At 43.2% G+C, this 18,629-nt stretch overlaps 1 protein-coding gene across 14 annotated transcripts in view; it reads right to left on the minus strand.

The window, feature by feature from the left end:
- The window catches only part of LOC105471812 (acyl-CoA oxidase like), a 382,094-nt gene that overhangs the window by 166,833 nt on the left and 196,632 nt on the right, over positions 1-18,629 (minus strand). For 13 of the 14 annotated variants that reach the window (XM_071077117.1, XM_071077121.1, XM_071077118.1 and 10 more), the window contains one exon: positions 9,346-9,499. In XM_071077117.1, the coding sequence (XP_070933218.1) occupies positions 9,346-9,499 (154 nt within the window). Of the gene's footprint in view, positions 1-9,345; positions 9,500-18,629 lie in introns of those variants that run through there. The other variant, XM_071077120.1, reaches the window with a different exon arrangement.

Consider the following 18,629-nt stretch of genomic DNA (forward strand, 5'->3'; position numbering starts at 1 on the left):
ATCATTGATGGACATTTGGGTTGGTTCCAAGTCTTTGCTATTGAGAATAGTGCCACAATAAACCTATGTGTGCATGTGTCTTTATAGCAGCATGATTTATAATCCTTTGGGTATATACCCAGTAATGGGATGGCTGGGTCAAATGGTATTTCTAGTTCTAAATCCATGAGGAATCGCCACACTGTCTTCCAAAATGGTTGAACTAGTTTACAGTCCCACCAACAGTGTAAAAGTGTTCTTATTTCTCCACATCCTCTCCAGCACCTGTTGTTTCCTGACTTTTCAATGATCACCATTCTAACTGGTGTGAGATGGTATCTCATTGTGGTTTTGATTTGCATTTCTCTGTTGGCCAGTGATGATGAGCATTTTTTCATATGTCTGTTGGCTGCATACATATCTTCTTTTGAGAAGTGTCTGTTCATATCCTTCATCCACTTTTTGATGGGGTTGTTTTTTTCTTGTAAATTTGTTTGAGTTCTTTGTAGATTCTGTATAGTAGCCCTTTGTCAGATGAGTAGATTGCAAAAATTTTCTCCCATTCTGTAGGTTATCTGTTCACTCTGATGGTAGTTTCTTTTGCTGTGCCAAAGCTCTTTAGTTTAATTAGATCCCATTTGTCAATTTTGGCTTTTGTTGCCATTGCTTTTGGTGTTTTAGACATGAAGAACTTGCCCATGCCTATGTCCTGAATGGTATTGCCTAGGTTTTCTTCTAGGCTTTTTATGGTTTTAGGTCTAACATTTAAGTCTTTAATCCATCTTGAATTAATTTTTGTATAAGGTGTAAGGAAGGGATCCAGTTTCAGCTTTCTACATATGGCTAGCCAGTTTTCCCAGCACCATTTATTAAATAGGGAATCCTTTCCCCATTTCTTGTTTTTGTCAAGTTTGTCAAAGATCAGATAGCTGTAGATGTGTGGTATTATTTCTGAGGGCTCTGTTCTGTTCCATTGGTCTATATCTCTGTTTTGGTACCAGTACCATGCTGTTTTGATTACTGTAGCCTTATAATATAGTTTGAGGTCAGGTAGCGTGATGCCTTTAGCTTTGTTCTTTTGGGTTAGGATTGTCTTGGCAATGCGGGCTCTTTTTTGATTCCATATGAACTTTAAAGTAGTTTTTTCCAATTCTGTGAAGAAAGTCATTGGTAGTTTGATGGGGATGGCATTGAATCTATAAATTACCTTGGGCAGTATGGCCATTTTCACGATATTGATTCTTCCTATCCATGAACATGAAATGTTTTTCTATTTGTTTGTGTCCTCTTTTATTTCACTGAGCAGTGGTTTGTAGTTCTCCTTGAAGAGGTCCTTTACATCCCTCGTAAGTTGGATTCCTAGGTATTTTATTCTCTTTGAAGCAACTGTGAATGGGAGTTCACTCATGATTTGGCTCTTTGTTTTTCTCCTATTGGTGTATAAGAATGCTTGTGAGTTTTGCACATTGATTTTGCATCCTGCCTCTCAGACCACAGTGCAATCAAACTAGAACTCAGGATTAAGAAACTCACTCAAAACTGCTCAACTACATGGAAACTGAACAACCCACTCCTGAATGACTACTGGGTACATAACAAAATGAAGGCAGAAATAAAGATGTTCTTTGGAACCAATGAGAACAAAGATACAACATACCAGAACCTCTGGGACACATTTAAAGCAGTGTGTAGAGGGAAATTTATACCACTAAACGCCCACAAGAGAAAGCAGGAAAGATCTAAAATTGACACCCTAACATCACAATTAAAAGAACTAGAGAAGCAAGAGCAAACACATTCAAAAGCTAGCAGAAGGCAAGAAATAACTAAGATCAGGCAGAACTGAAGCAGATAGAGACACAAAAAAACCCTTCAAAAAAATCAATGAATCCAGGAGCTGGTTTTTTGAAAAGATAAACAAAATTGATAGACTGCTAGCAAGACTAAAAAAGAAGAAGAGAGAGAAGAATCAAATAGACACAATCAAAATGATAAAGGAGACATCACCACCGACCCCACAGAAATACAAATTACCATCAGAGAATACTAGAAACACCTCTATGCAAATAAACTAGAAAATCTAGAAGAAATGGATGAATTCCTGGACACATACACCCTCCCAAGACTAAACCAGGAAGAGTTGAATCCCTGAATAGACCAATAACAGCCTCTGAAATTGAGGCAATAATTAATAGTCTACCAACCAAAAAAAGTCAAGGACCAGACAGATTCACAGCCGAATTCTACCAGAGGTACAAGGAGGAGTTGGTATCATTCCTTCTGAAACTATTCCAATGACTAGAAAAAGAAGGAATCCTCACTAACTCATTTTATGAGGCCAGCATCATCCTGATACCAAAGCCTGGCAGAGACACAACAAAAAAACAGAATTTTAGACCAATATCCCTGATGAACATCAATGTGAAAATCCTCAATAAAATACTGGCAAACCGAATCCAGCAGCACATCAAAAAGCTTATCCACCATGATCAAGTGGGCCTCATCCCTGGGATGCAAGGCTGGTTCAACATATGCAAATCAATAAATGTAATCCAGCATATAAACAGAACCAAAGACAAAAACCACATGATCATCTCAATAGATGCAGAAAAGGCCTTCGACAAAATTCAACAGCCCTCCATGCTAAAAACTCTCAATAAATTAGGTATTGATGGGACGTATCTCAAAATAATAAGAGCTATTTATGACAAACCCACAGCCAATATCATACTGAATGGGCAAAAACTGGAAGCATTCCCTTTGAAAGCTGGCACAAGATAAGGATGCCCTCTCTCACTACTCCTATTCAACATAGTGTTGGAAGTTCTAGCCAGGGCAATCAGGCAGAAGAAAGAAAGAAAGGGTATTCAAGTAGGAAAAGAGAAAGTCAAATTGTCCCTGTTTGCAGATGACATGGTGGTATATTTAGAAAACCCCATCATCTCAGCCCAAAATCTCCTTAAGCTGATAAGCAACTTCCGCAAAGTCTCAGGATACAAAATCAAGGCTTGATTTAAATACTTCATTCCCAAAAAGCAATCCCAGGTATGCACAAAAATAAGTTAGGTACCAAGGTACTAGAATGTTTTCTATAGTGTTGTTTATAATAGTGGAGCAATCTGACATAAGCTGAGGAATTGATTGAATGCATTATGGTACACCTACAAGATAAATGGCACCAGCTATGAAAATTTTACTTCAAAGTAAGGTTGTAGTAAAGAGTTGAAGCAATATCCATATAAAGTCCTAAGTGAATTAGGGGGGATTATAACATTTAAAATACATACACACACTGCACAGAAAGAATATACTACAGACAGTAAGAATCATCTCTGAGAAGCATAATTTGGGGATATATTTACTTTTTTGTGCTTTTTTTTTCTCAAAAATTTCTACAATGGATATACATTATTTTTGGAATTGATAAAAAGAATGCAATAAATGTGATTTCAAATAGACTTTGCTCAGCCAAGAAGCTGCCCTCCACAGATGATGCTCATTTTAGGCAATAGCAACAAACACTGAAGTCAGCAGTTAGAGGAAAAGGATTTCACAGGGCCCTATGTCTAGAGTAGCGGCAAAAATTAAGTGCAAGATGCACCCATATCTTGGTAAATTGTACAATAATTTCTCATGCCCCTCTCTTCTCAAGTCCCCATCTCCTAAACTAGACACACTAACACAAAAATTTGTCCCCAACAAATGAGCTGTCAAGATGGGTTGTGCAGGCTTTAGAGCTAATGAATGTCATCATTGCTGTCATTATGAGTAGTCTGTAGGCAACAGTGTTCTTTCTCCCTCCAAAAGTAACAATAAAATCATGTTTTGTTTTGTTTTTTTAAGTGTTCAGGGTAAAAAAAAATAATAAAGCAAGAAAAGATCAAGGGGGCCAAGTTTTGCGGATTAATTCCAAGTTTTAAGGGTAAGAAAGAAAACAGATACACAGGACTTTCTTTTCTTTTCCTGCCTTCCTTCCTCTTCCTTCCTTCCTTCCTTCCTCTTTCTTTCTCTTTCTTCTTCCTTTCTTCCTTTTCTTTCTTTCCTTCTTTCTTTTTCTTTCTCTTTCTTTCTTTCTTCCTCTTTCTCTTTCTTCTTCCTTTCTTCCTCTTTCTCTTTTCTTCCTCTTTCTTTCTTTCTTCTTCCTTCCTTTCTTCCTTTTCTTTCTTTTTTTCTTTCTTTTCTTTCTTTTTGTTTTTCTTCTTCCTTCCTTTCTTTCTTTCCTTTCTTCCTTTTCTTTCTTTCTTTCCTTTCTTCCTTTTCTTTCTTTCTTTCTTTTCTTTCTTTCTCATTCATTCATTCATTCATTCATTCATTCAATGTCTCTGCACATCGGTCTATCTGTCCATCTGTCTGTCAGCTGGTCATCACTCAGTCCACAGCTACCTCCTGAATATTCTACACAACAGTCAGATTTAGGCTGTAGTGATCGAGGACTTGGTTCCTGCCCTCACTGCCCTCATGGTCTAGCCTCAGTTTACTCATTTTTAAAATGGAAGTAAGTGAGAATAGCTGACATGAAGTGTCCATATGTGCCAAGCACCATGCTGCAGTGCTGCAGGCTGAGCCTCCATGTACTCCATGAGCTGCACCATGTGGTGCTGGGGCCTGAAGGCACCACAGAGTGCCTGCTGCAGTCAGCTGTGCAGACAGGCTCAGGGCCTTCTCTAGGTCTGGCTCCCACTTTTTCCCTTTATTCCTTTCCTCCCCTGCACCCTCACTGAGACCCAGCCCATGCCTGTCATGGTGTCCCTCAGTGCACCACAGACTCCCACACCCTCATCCTGCGTTCAGGTTCCCCTGCCTGGCAGGTCCTCCAGTCCCACCTGGAAGGCTCTTGCTCATTCCTTAAGTTGCTCAAGTGGCACTGCTTGGGGACCCTCCAGAGTTCACACTGAGTACTCCGAGCCCCTGCAGCTGCATAGGGCCTGCCTTGTCGTGCTGGGCTCTGCAGCCACCTGTCTACCTTGTACAATGGCAAGCAAAAGAGACCATGTGGTATGTCTTTTCTCCAAATCCCCAGCCTGGGCACATCAAGGAAACATCAGCTCCTACTCCTGGAGTCCATGTGTTAAGCATTTTATGCTCTTTGTCTCATAGAATTTAACTCCCACAACCTCTACAAGGGAAGGCTTGTTATCTCCATATTATGTATGGAAAAACTGAGGCATAGGGTGGGAATAACTGGCCCAAAGTCATGCCCAGGATTACTGGCTTCAAAGGCAGTAAATGTGTGTTGAAATACATTTTTTTGAAGCAAGATGTGCCTAGTCCTACAAGCCACAAAAAGAGATGGTCTTCAGTTTCCTCTCAGTAGCCCCCAGACTCAAGTCCACACTTCACTCCCAGGGAGTTCCAGCCTGAAGAAGATGCAGCGTGTGTGCATATGAGCTTAAAACAATTAGAAGATGCTCATTCTTTTCTTTCAACAAATATTTGTGCCTCTACAAATATCTCCATGCTAGGTGTCAAGTGGATTGGGAGTGGGGAGGAGAAGGGAAGGAACAAAAATGGAAATCAGGGCCATGATATTGTGATCTAATAAGAAATGTACATTTTGTTTCATCCCTGGTTCCTGGCACAGAGCTCCTAAAACATTTGTAATTTCCTGAGTGACAGGGATGCTAGAAGCATCCTTTGTTCTAAATTTGCTCTTTGACCCCGGTTCCTGACACAGAGTTCCTAAACCTCTTGGAATTTCCTGGGTGCTGGAGCATCTTTTGTTCTAATGAGGCAACTCCTAGTGGGTTACTACTGGACAGCTTCTGGATGGGGGCTGGTCATCAGAAATGCCAAGCCATGGTTAGAAGCTCAGAGCTTTTATTGCCCTCCCCTGAAACCCCTGCCATCCTCCAGGAAGGTCAGAGGAGCTAGAGATTGAGTTAATAACTGATCGTGCCTATGTGATGGAACCTCTATAAAAAATCCCTAAAATAGTTCGAGAACAGCCTGACCAACATGGTAAAACCCCATCTCTACTAAAAGTACAAAAATTAGCTGGGCATGGTGGCACATGCCTTAATCCCAGCTACTCAGGAGGCTGAAGCAGGAGAATTGCTTTAACCCAGGAGGCGGAGATTGCAGCGAACCGAGATTGCACCATTGCACTCCAGCCTGGGCAACACAGAGAGACTCCATCTCCAAAAAAAAAAAAAAAAAATCCCTAAAATATGTGGTTCAGAGAGCTTCCAGGGTTATTGAACACATCCTCGTGCCAAGCAGAGCAGTGCACACCACCTCCAGAGGGACAGAAGCTCCTATGCTCAGAACCCTTCTGGACCTCAGCCAATGTATCTCTTTATCTGGCTGTTTATCTGTATCCTTAATTATTTCCAGTAAACATTTAAGTGTTTCCCTGAGTACTGTGAGCTGTTGTAGCAAATTATTGAACCTAAGGAGAGGGTCATGGGAACTCCTGATTTATAGACAAGTGAGGCAAAAGTGTGGGTAGACCACGGTATGACTCACACCTGTAATTCCAGCACTTTGGGAGGGTGTGATGGGAGGATGACTTGAGGCCAGGAGTTTGAAACCAGTCTGGACAACATAGTGAGATCCTCATCTCAACAAAAAATAAATTAGCCGGTGTAGTGGTATGTGCCTGTAGTCCTAGCTATTTGGGAGGCTGACGAAGGAGGATTGCTTGAACCTGGGAGTTCAAGGCTACAGTGAGCTGTGATTGTGCCACTACACTTCAGCTTGTGTGACAGTGAGACCCTGTTTCAATAATAATAATAACAGTGCAGGTAACCCGGAGAAGCATTATTGGTGACTAGCATCCAAAGTTGGGGGAAGACTTATGGAACTGAGGCCTTAATCTGTGGAGTCTGCATGCACTCCAGGTAGTCGTTCTCAGAATAAATTAAATTGTAGAGCAGGTTTCCCCAGTCCCCAGGCCACGGACTGGTACCAGACTATGGCCTGTTAGGAACCAGGCCACACAGCAAGAGGTGAGTGGTGGGAGCGAGCATGACCGCCTGAGCTCCACCTCCTGTCAGTTCAGCGGCACCATGAGATTCTCCATTGTGAACTGTGCACGTGAGGGATCTAGGCTGCACGCTCCTTATGAGAATCGAAAGCCTGAGGATCTGAGGCAGAACAGTTTCATCCCAAAAACATCTCCCCTACCCCGCACCCCCCACCCCCAAAACCATCCGTGGAAAAATTGTCTTCCGCGAAACCAGTCCTTGGTGCCAAAAAGGTTGGGAGGCCACTGTTGTAGAGCACCCCATTGGTGTCCACAGAGAACTAGAGAACCGGTTGTTATGGAAAAGCCACACGTCTGGTGTCAGAAATACTGTGAGCAGAGGACACAGCATTTGCCTTCTAGGGCCCTCTGCCCCAGGCTGCTCAGGAGCTCCGGGGCGCAGAGCTCTAGTGAGGCAGCGTGCCCGGGCAGCTGGCATTCCAGCATGGACCGCGTCTTCTCTAACAGCGTGGGGCCATCTCCGCACTGCTGGGTGGTCCTCGGCAGCACGGGTGAACATGACAGGCTGGATCACTGGAGAGCAGGCAAGGGTGGTTGTTCCGGGTGGCACTGCCAGGGCTCAGCATGGACCCAGGGGAAATATGGCCTCCCAGAATGAGCACTGAGGCCAGGACGAAAGGACGAGGGTTAGGATGACAGGGCACAGGAGGGCCTCTGTGCAGAGGCTATGAAGGCCTGGGGTTGAGATACCCCTGGGCCTGGGCCTGCCTGTCTGTGAACTGTGAGAAAGGGAATGAGCCACGGGAGCCCAGAGGACCAGGAGCCTGTAGGGGGTTCTGAGCGAGCACTCAGGCTGAGTCACCTGTCAAGGCCACAGTGTCTGGGCTCAGGGCCCCCAGCAGTGCCCCAACCCCCCACTGTGTGGGCTGCCCCTGCCTGCGGGGCCACTTCAGGTCGTACCCCCACCTGCTGACCTAACTTTCTTACTCTACTCCCGAATCCCTGGGCTGTGTTCCCTGCTGCTCCCAGCCTGCGGATTGAAGGGACAGCCACCTCCTGGAGACACAGGTAGAAACCAGCCCCCTGGCAGGGCCCTCCTTAGCTAAGGACAGTCACATCGTGCCATTGTCTCAGCTGCCTTGGAGGACCTCAGCTCCTGGCCAGCTGCACCCTAGGCCAGCTATTATTTTATTCTCCATTCCCTTTCTTTTCCATGTGGACCCCACACAACATCACCATAGGAAGGAAGCAGACATGTCCCACCCCCAACCATCATCAGGGACACATCTTCACTCAGCCGCCTAAAAGAAATGATCACACTGGCTTTCAGGTGGACAAACACCATGGATCGCATGGGAGAGGCCCTCAGGCTCTGCCCGCACCTCTGCCTCTTATGAAGGCTCAGCCCCTCTTCACCGTTGCCCCTCTGGGCGGTCCGTTAGCTCCATACGGACGGCAGGGAATCGGCTTTCCGGAAACTCATCCTTTCCCTTTTATTTTCTACAGCTGCCCTTGACTTGCCCTTGACCCATTCTCTACTGAGAATGGGTCTTCGTCTTCCCCTTCACGTTCAGAGGTGCTGTTTTTAAGCAAATATTCGATGAAGTTCAGCATTAAATTCAGACCAAAGACCAACAGGGGCTCCCTCTTTCCATTCTCCTCTGGGGGTGTGATCTGGAGTTCCAGTAGCTGCCACATCTGGCCTGCATTCGAATGAAGTGCACAGTTGATCCTGCAGTTCTGCCGTGCCACCGCGTCACAGGTCCACAGCCTCATGCTACATGTCCTGCCCTCAGACACCCAACTTGGGTTCACTTTGTCATGGGCTCTGGACCCTCACATGGGTGTGGACACCTGTGGAGACCTGCAGAGCCCTGCAGGGCCTCTGTTCTCATGGTTGCACACAGATCCAGCTGCCGTCAGAGTCCCCCTCAACTCCCTCAAATACTAACATTGGGATTACTCACACCTTGTGCTTCTCACTGCACAATCCAGTCTGAGACTGGGGCTGGGGACACACCAGGAAGTCTCTGAATGCTCTGCCTCCTGTGTCCTCACCCAGGGTGAGGGAAACCCTCGGGGTAATTTCCTGTGTTCTCCCAAGGGATTAAAACATTGGAGCAGAGCTTTGATCATCTGAACCTTCAGTGACCCTTTCCCATACTGTCCACTACTACCTTTGCCCCACCAAGTTTCATGATGTTTATTGCGTGCCTCCATGGGCCAGGCAAGCATTTTACAAACATGTTCTCTATCAGTCCTGGCAGCATCATATGAGGGAGACACACAAGACTACGAGGCTGGTCTGGAAGGAACCCAGAGTCATGGGCAGTTGGGATTTCTATTCGACTCTGAAGCATGTTCTCTGCCCGCCCCACAGTGCTCCCCCAGGGTGGGTTGTATCGTGGGGACCCACAGGGGCTGCAGGCCTTGGGGCTCACCATGCCTCCAGTGCACTCGCGGTAGTCCTGCAGGCAGCGGATGTTCTCCCAGGTGCTGTAGGCCTTCAGCCCCGCCACCAGAGCCTGCAGTGAGTGACTGCTGACCAGCTCCTTTCCCTGGAAGACATCCTCATCCACGAGGGCCCCGGCATACCTGCGGGACAAAGCAGAGACGTGTGATGGAAGTGGCGGTACGCCCAGCACATGTGTGAAGGAGCATTATCTGTGAAGTGCTATAATGCTATTTGAGGAAAGAATATGATGTCAATGATGCATATTTTAAACTGTAGATAGTCACTAAAAAATAACATTTAAGACACTACCTGCGGAATACTAAAAATTATTCAATTAGTCAACGAAACACAGGAGCAGAGGGAAAAGGGAACAAATAACATATGGGATAAATAGAGAAAAAGTTGCAGGATAATATTCTAAAACTCTATGTTTGTTGATAGCTACATTAGGTGCAAATGGTTTAAACAGTACTATTTAATTTGGAGATTGTCAGACATGATTTTTAAAAAATCAAGATTCAACTAGATGCTTTATACAAGAAAGCCACTCAAAATACAAAGACAAATAGGTCAAAAGAAATATAAGAAAAAAATTTATACCTGCAAACACTAACCACAGGAATAGCAGAGGCTTGTGGGCATCTGATGTAGACCTCAAGGTTAAACCTGCTTCTCCAAAGTCTACCAAAGTCTTCATGGGTCTGTCAAAACTGTCACCCTGCACCATGACTGTACCTGCAACCATGAGTCTCCACCACATCGCTCTCCCATTGGAAAACCTCTCCTTTGCTTTCTTTTCAAGTTTACTTTTCTTCCAATCCATTTATAGGCCTCACTACTCACGCTGACATCTGTCTAGGCACTCCTTGACTCCGCACAAAGCGGCCCCTAGGCTCAACTCTCCTCTTATTTTGGTCTACACACATACGATCATGTTCCAAATTATTTTCTTTTATCCACACACACAAAAAAGTTTCACATGCCTCTTGTATTTGTAACTTTGTAATTCCACTTCCCTTGGAAATTCTGTACCTTACAACAATAAACTATACCTCAATTCCACTCCCCCATTCACTTTGCTACTGTTGAGATTTTATATATAAAGATATGTATACATCTTATATATATAGGTACAGATCTTCTGCATGTGTTATAAACCTCATGGCTATTTTTGCTTTAAACAACTTATCTTCTTCCCTAATCAACCATATTGAGAAATAATATATTACAATGATGCATTCATTCAAAGTGCACCACTTGAAGAGTTTTGACGACCGTACACACATCCATGAGAATAGCATCACAATCAAGCTACAGAACAAAATGCCTCATGTCTTTTTGCAGTCCATTCCTTTCTTTACTCCCACCCCAAGGCAACCACTGATCTGTTCTTTGACACTATAGATGAGACGTGTTTTAAGTAAACTGAATTGCAGAGTATGTGTTGTCCTGCTTCTTTCAATCAGCATGCTGTTTTGAAATTCATCCACATTACAATATGTATTTATAGTTGTTCCGTTTTATTGCTAGTAGTACTCTAGTCTATGTAATGCACTCATCACATTCATTTATGCATTCACTTGTTGATGAACATTTTGGTTGTTTCCAGTTTGGGACTATTGCAAATGAAACTGTTAGGAAAATTCATGTACAATTCTTAGAGAAAATACATGTCTTCATTTATCTTGAGAAAATATATTGAAGTGAAATGGCTCAGTCATATGGTAGATGCATTTCAAACTTTTTAAGAACCTGCCAAATAATTTTTCCAAAGTAGTTATGCAATTTTACACTCCTCCCAGCGGTGTATAATAATTATAGTTGTTCTACATTCCTGCCAACAATTGGTCTTTACAGTCTTTTTAATGTTAGTCATTCTAGTGTATATGTAATGGTATCTCCTTATGGTTTGAATTTGCATCTGTAAAATGGAGATATAATTTCCTATTTCATAGGGTTGTCGGGAAAACTGAGGCTCAACTGAGGTAAACCTACCTAAGTCAAGGTCCCATATGTGTTAGGGTTGAGCTAGGATTTAAACCCAGGCCTCTCTATTCCTAAATAGCATGCTCTTTTCATTATAAACAATGTTCCTGTCAGTGCCCTGAGCAAGTTTTTGGCATTTTCATCTATGCTATATTATCGTCACCCATGCTCCAGGCTGTGACATTAACAAAACGTATACATGATTCCCCATTGATCTCTCCAATCACACACACCCCCACCTCTCCCCATTCCCCAGGGGTGGAAATAGGTGGGAAATAAGAAACAAATAGTCTTTAAGAAATGGATTGTGAGAGACCCCAGCCAAGCTTCCAGCTGCCAGATGGAGAGGTGTACCAGTGGCTCTTATTCTTTGTTGTACCCTTATATTTGTTTAACCAAGGAGTCTGAGAAGTCTTCCATGTTCAGTGTGTTTTAGAGTACAGGAGGAGCATGTCTTAAGAAAATCTGATATGAGAAACCCATGGTGACCCAAAACATAAATTAGGAAATAGGGATTCTGGAGGCAAAATTATTTCTCATTTCTAAACATGTTTATTTAATAGGTGATGTCTCAAGAAATGCAAGGTATTTGTTTATGGATTACATCCATTCAAAGAACAGATTAAACAAAGTGTTAGAACTGTATTAGTCTGTTTTCACACTGCTAATAAAGACATACCTGAGACTGGGTAATTTATAAAGCAAACAGGTTTAACAGACTCACAGTTTCACATAGCTGGGGAGGCCTCACAATCATGGTGGAAGGCAAAAGGTACGTTTTACATGATGGCAGGCAAGAGAAAGAATGAAAGCCAAGTGAAAGGGGAAACCCCTTGTAAAACAATCAGATCTCATGAGACTTATTCACTACCACAAGAAGAGTACAGGGGAAACTGCCCACATCATTCAATTAGCTCCCACTGAGTCCCTCCCACAACACATGGAATTATGGGAGCTACAATTCAAGATGAGATTTGGGTGGGGACACAGCCAAAACATATCATTCCACACCTGGCCCCTCCTCCCAAATCTCATGTCCTCACATTTCAAAACCAATCATCCCTTCCCAACAGTCCCCCAAAGTCTTAAGTCACTTCAGCATTAACTCAAAAGTTTACAGTCCAAAGTCTCATCTGAGACAAAGCAAGTCAAAGCAAGTCCCTTCTGCCTATGAGCCTGTAAAATCAAAAGCAAGTTAGTTACTTCCTAGATACAATGGTGGTACAGGCACTGGGTAAATACAGCTGTTCCAAATGGGAGAAATTGGCCAAAACAAAGGGCTACAGGTGCCCTGTAAGTTCAAAATCCAGTGGGGTGACCAAATCTTAAAGCCCCAAAATGATCTCCTTTGACTCTTTGTCTCACATCCAAGTCACACTGATGCAAGAGGTGGGTTCCCATGGTCTTGGGCAGCTCTGCTCCTCTGGATTTGCAGGGTACAGCTCCCCACCCCAGTTACTTTCACAAGTTGGTGGTGAGTGCAGCAAGTGCATGGTGCAAGCTGTCAGTGGATCTACCATTATGGGGTCTGGAGGACACAGCTGTACTAGGCAGTACCCCAGTGGGGACTCTGTGTGGGGACTTAAACCCCACATTTCCCTTCCACATTACCCTAGCAAAGGTTCTCCATGAGGAGCCCCGCCCCTGCAGCAAACTTATGCCTGGACATCCAGGCATTTCCATACATTCTCTGAAATCTAGGCAGAGGTTTCCAAACCTCAATTCTTGACTTCTGTGCACCTGCAGGCTCAACGCCACATGGAAGGTACTACCCCCTTTATAGGGGCTTGTACCTCTAAAGCCATGGCTCCAGCTGTACCTTTGCCCCTTTGAGCCTGAAGCAGCTGGGATGCAGGGCACAAAGTCCCTAGGCTGCACACAGCAGGAAGACCCTGGGCCTGGCCCATGAAACCATTTTTTCCTCCTAGGCCTCCCAACTTGTGATGGGAGGGGCTGCTGCAAAGGTCTCCGACATGTTCTGGAGACATTTTCCCCATTGTCTCGGGGATTAGCATTTGGTTCCCATTACTTATGCAAATTTCTGCAGCAGGCTTGAATTTCTCCTCAGAAAATGGGTTTTTCTTTTCTATTGCATCTTCAGGATGCAAATTTTCTGAGCATTTATACTCTGTTTCCCTTTTAAAACAGAATGCTTTTAACAGCACCCAAGTCATCTCTTGAATGCCTTGCTGCCTAGAAATTTCTTCCACCAGATACCCTAAATCATCTCCCTCAATTTCAAAGTTCCACATATCTCTAGGGCTGGGGCAAAATGCCACCAGTCTCTTCACTAAAACATAGAAAGAGTCACCTTTACTCCAGTTCCCAACAAATTCTTCATCTCCATCTGAGTCCACCTCAGCCTGGATTTCATTGTCCATATCATTATCACCATTTTGGTCAAAGCCCTTTTAACAAGTCTCTAGGAAGTTCCAAACTTTTCTCCATTTTCCTTTCTTCCTCTGAGCCCTCCAAACTGTTCCAAACTCTGCCTGTTACCCAGTTCTAAAGTCACTGGCTACGTTTACAGCAGCACAACACTCTCCTGGGACCAATTTACTCTATTAGTCCGTTTTCACACCACTGATAAAGACATACACAAGACTAGGTAATTTATAAAGAAAAACAGGTTTAATGGACTCACAGTTCCATGTGGCTGGGGAGGCCTCAAAATCATAGCAGAATGTGAAAAGCACGTCTTACACTGTGGCAGGCAAGAAGACAATGGGAGACAAATGAAAGGGGTTTCCCCTTATAAAACCGTCAGATCTCATGACACTTATTCACTACCATGAGAACAGTATGGAGGAAACTGGCCCCATGATTCAATTATCTCCCACTGGGTCCCTCCCACAACACGTGGGAATTATGGGAGCTACAGTTCAAAATGAGATTTGGGTGGGGACACAGCCAAACAATATCAAGAACACGCCATCATGGTAAGATTCATGAGAAATACCGCAATATATCTAAAACCAAAAAGTCAATGAGATGGCAAGATTCTATTTATAAAAGTTTATTTTGTATAAAAAGACCAAACTAGACTTTTTGGCAATAAGCTATTAGAATCATATTTTTAAAAGTCTAGTGCAAAAATGGCAGGGATGAGTAACGTCCAAGGTGCTTAACTATCCTGAACTTCATTTTTTAACAGAGAAGACTGGTGAATTTCTGCAGACTATGAAGGGTTATTACACTCATTCATTTATTCAACAAATATTCACAAAGTCTAACTTTGTGCAAGGCATCATTTCAGCTGCTGTTGTAACATTAATCAAAAAAACAGAGAGAAAAATCTCTGTCCTGTTGATTTGTCTTAAGACATTAAATGAGTTACTACATATGAAATCTTAGGACAGTGCCTGGTAAATGGCAAGCATTTGAATATGTGTTAGCTATTTTCTTAATTTTACCATTACAGGTATTGGGTAAATGGAGATTGCCCAAGAGAAAACAAGTGAATCCAGTTGAAAGACAGCAGCAGGGACAATGCTGTGGCCCCTCCTTTCCTGAGATGCATCCTGGACTGCATGAGCTGCCCATTTGGCCTGGAATAAAGAGGAGAGGCAGACCCTAAAATACTCACTTTGGCTGGTGCACTGAAAATACTGATGTTTAAAAATTGTTAACCATTTTCTAAGCTAGGAAATTCGTCCCTGTAGCAAATCCCACTAGATGATTCCAAAGGGAGATATCAGCTCCCAGCTTCCTTGGCCAGTTACCTCATGGACCCTTCAGAAATGTATGTTTCAAAGATGATCAAATGATTTAAAAGCAAAGCTCCAAGCAACCCCACAGGCAGGTGTGATGTAGTTACACAAGGCAATTTCATTTTGTAGGTGAATTAACCTGTGCAGAGACAGACACTACTAGGTGTGATGATGCCAAATTAAGGATCCACAACTTCTGTGCTCACAGAATTTATAATCACAAACCAAAAGTAACAGTGCAATGACAAGATGGGCCCAGGCTGCTGCTCCAGGAAGCTTATATGGGGGCTCCTTATTCCAGAAGGGGCTCTGGGAGAGTGTCTTATGGAAGTTGGCAGCCTCAACTGGGTCTCAAAAGATAAGCATTAACTTATCAGGTGAGCAAAGCGAGAGTGTGAGGGGAAAGAGGTCTGTAAGAAAGGTCACAGCAGGAGCATAGGACAGGTGTGGAGTCCTCAGTAGAGGACAGAGAGGTGGGGGTGGGGTGGAGGTGGGAAGGCCCGGCAGGTGGAAGGCACCCCAGGGCCACATGTGGGAGCTTGAGTTCGCCCCATGATTTGCTTTGGCTCAGTGTCCCCACCCAAATCTCATCTTGAATTGAATTGTAATCCCCATGTGTTGGGGGCGGGGCCTGGCGAGAGGTGATTGAATCATGGGGGTGGACTTCCCCCTGGCTGTTTTTGAGATAGTGAGTGAGTTCTCACGAGATCTGGTTGGTTAAAGGTGTGTGACACTTCCCCCTTTGCTCCTTCTCTCTCCTGCTGCCATATGAAAAAGGTGATTGCTTCCCCTTTGCCTTCCACCATGATTGTAAGTTTCCTGAGGCCTTCCTGTCATGCTTCCTGTTAGGCCTGTGGAACTATGAGTCAATTAAACCTCTTTTCTTCATAAATTACCCAATCTGAGGTAGCTCTTTGTGGCAGCAAAAGAACAAACTAATATAACCCAGTACAGAAGATGCTGGAAGGCCCCAGGAGGGCGGCAGCTGGCAAGTAGGAATTTAGATTTCATTTCAGGTAGAGGGCTGGTGATTCCTGGAGAACGGATTTGAAGAGGACCAGGCTGAATGGGGAGGGAGTGTGCAACCAGGCATGGTCGGGGAGACATGACAGGGAAAGAAGGCTTTGAGTAATTTCAATGTAGGAGGAAAAATCATCACAATGTGGTAATTGGTGGGATGGAAGGATAGAAAGTTTGAGGGTCCTGGGGGGGATGGCAATAGCAGCTAACATTTATCAGGCATTTATTATCCTCCAGACCCTAATCTAAGCATGTTCAAATATTCACTCATTCAATTCTTCTAATAACCCTCTAAGTCAGGTATTATTATTCCTATTTTATAGATGGGGGAACTGAGGCACAGCATGTCAGCAGCCTTCTCAAAGTTATACAATTAGCGAATGGCAAGATCAGGATTAGGACCCCAAAAGTAGGGTCACAGAGGGCCTGCTCCTTGCTGCCACACTGGAGCATGTATGATATGCCAGACCCTGTCTTAAGCCCATTTCATGTGTTAAGTTATTTAATCCCTTGACAACCCAAAGTAGGTACAGAAATACCTCATTTAATTGCATTTTGTAGATATTGCACTTTTTAAAACTTGAGCCTTGTGGCAACCCTGCACTGAGCAAGTCTATCAGAGCCCTTTCTCTAACAGGACATATTCACTTTGTGTCTTTGTGACGTTTTGGTAATTCTCATAATATTTCAAACTTTTTCATCATCATTATATCTGTTATGGTGATCTGTCATCAGTGATCTTTGATGTTACTATTGTAATTGTTTTGGAGCATCCAAAACAATTAATAAGACAGTGAACTTAACTGGTAAATATTGTGTGTTCTGACTGCTCCACTGACCTGCCATTCTCCCATCTCTCTCCCTCTCCTCAGGCCTCTCTATTCTCTGAGACACAACTATGTTGAAATTAGGCCAGTAACCCTAGAGTGGCTTCTGAGTGTTCAAGTGAAAGGAAGAGTTATATGTCTTTCTAGATCAAAAGCTAGAAATGCTTTAAAAAAAAAAAAAGAAAGAAAGCTAGAAGCCCAGTGAGGAAGGCATGTTGAAAACTGAGAAAGACTGAAAGTTAGGCCTCTCGTGCCAAAGAGTTGGCCAAGAATGCAAAGGAAAAGTTCTTGAAGAAAATCAAAAGTGCTACTCCAGTGAACACACAAATGATAAGAAAGCAAAATAGACTTTTGCCGATCTGGAGAAAGTTTTAGTGGTCTGGATGGAAGATCACACCAATCACAACATTCCCTTAAGCCAAAGCCTAATCCAGAACAAGGTCATAACTCTTTTCAACTCTACAAAGGCTTAGAGAAGTGAGGAAGCTACAGAAGGAAAGTTTGAGGCTAAATTGGTTCTTGAATTTTAAAGAAAGACACCATCTCTATAGCATAAAATTGCAAGGTGAAGTAGCAAGTCCCGATGTAGAAGCTACAGTTAAGTAGCAAGTTATCCAGAAGATCCAGCTAAAATCAGTGATTATGGTAGCTACACTCAACAACATATTTTCAGCGTAGATGAAACAGCCTTGGAAGACGTTTCCATCTAGGACTTTCATCAGTACCTGCTTTAAAACTTCAAAGAACAGACAGAATCTCTTGTTAGGAGCTAATGCAGCCGGTGGCTTTCAGTTGAAGCCAATGCTCATTTATTATTTCAAAAATCCTCAGGCCGTCAAGAATTATACTGAATTTACTCTGCCTGTGCTCTAGAAATGAAATAACAGCACCTGGTTGATAGCACATCTGTTTACAGCATAGTTTACTGAGTATTTTAAGCCTGTTGTTGAGAACTAATGCTCAGAAATAAGGATTCCTTTCAAAATGTTACTGCTCATTGACAATGCACCTGGTCACTTAGAAGCTCTGAGGGAGATGTACAAGGAGATACATGTCATTTTCATGCCTGTTAACACAACAACCATTCTCCAGCCCATGGATCAAGGGGCAATTTTGACTTTCAAATCTCGTTATTTATTAAATACATTTTATAAGGCTATGGCTGTCATCGATAGTGATTCTTCTTATGAACGTGCGTAAATTGAAAACCTTCCTCACCATTCTAAGGGCCATTAAGAACATTTGTGATTCATGGGAGGAGGCCAAAATACCAACATTAGCAGAAGTTTGGAAGAAGTTGATGTTCCAACCCTCATGGATGACTCTGAGGGGTTCAAGACTTCAGTGGAGAAAGTCACTGCAGATATGGTGGAAACAGCTAGAGAATGAGAATTAGAAGTGGAGTCTGAAGATGTGACTGAATTGCTGCAATCTCATAATAAAACTTTCACAGATGAGGAGTTGCTTCTTATGAATGAGCAAAGAAAGTGGTTTCTTGAGACAGAATCTACTCCTGGTGAAAATGCTGTGAACATTGTTGAAATAACAAAAGAGGATTTAAAATGTCATGTAAACTTAGTTGAAAAAGCAGCAGCAAGGTTTGAAAGGATTGGCTCCAATTTTGGAAAAAAATTCTGCCGTGGGTAAAATGCTACCAAATGGCATCAGATGCTACAGAAAAATGTTTCATGAAAGGAAGAGTCAATTGTGGCAGCAAACTTCATTGT

Source organism: Macaca nemestrina, chromosome 13 (assembly GCF_043159975.1).
Source record: "Macaca nemestrina isolate mMacNem1 chromosome 13, mMacNem.hap1, whole genome shotgun sequence".
Classification (NCBI taxonomy): domain Eukaryota; kingdom Metazoa; phylum Chordata; class Mammalia; order Primates; family Cercopithecidae; genus Macaca; species Macaca nemestrina.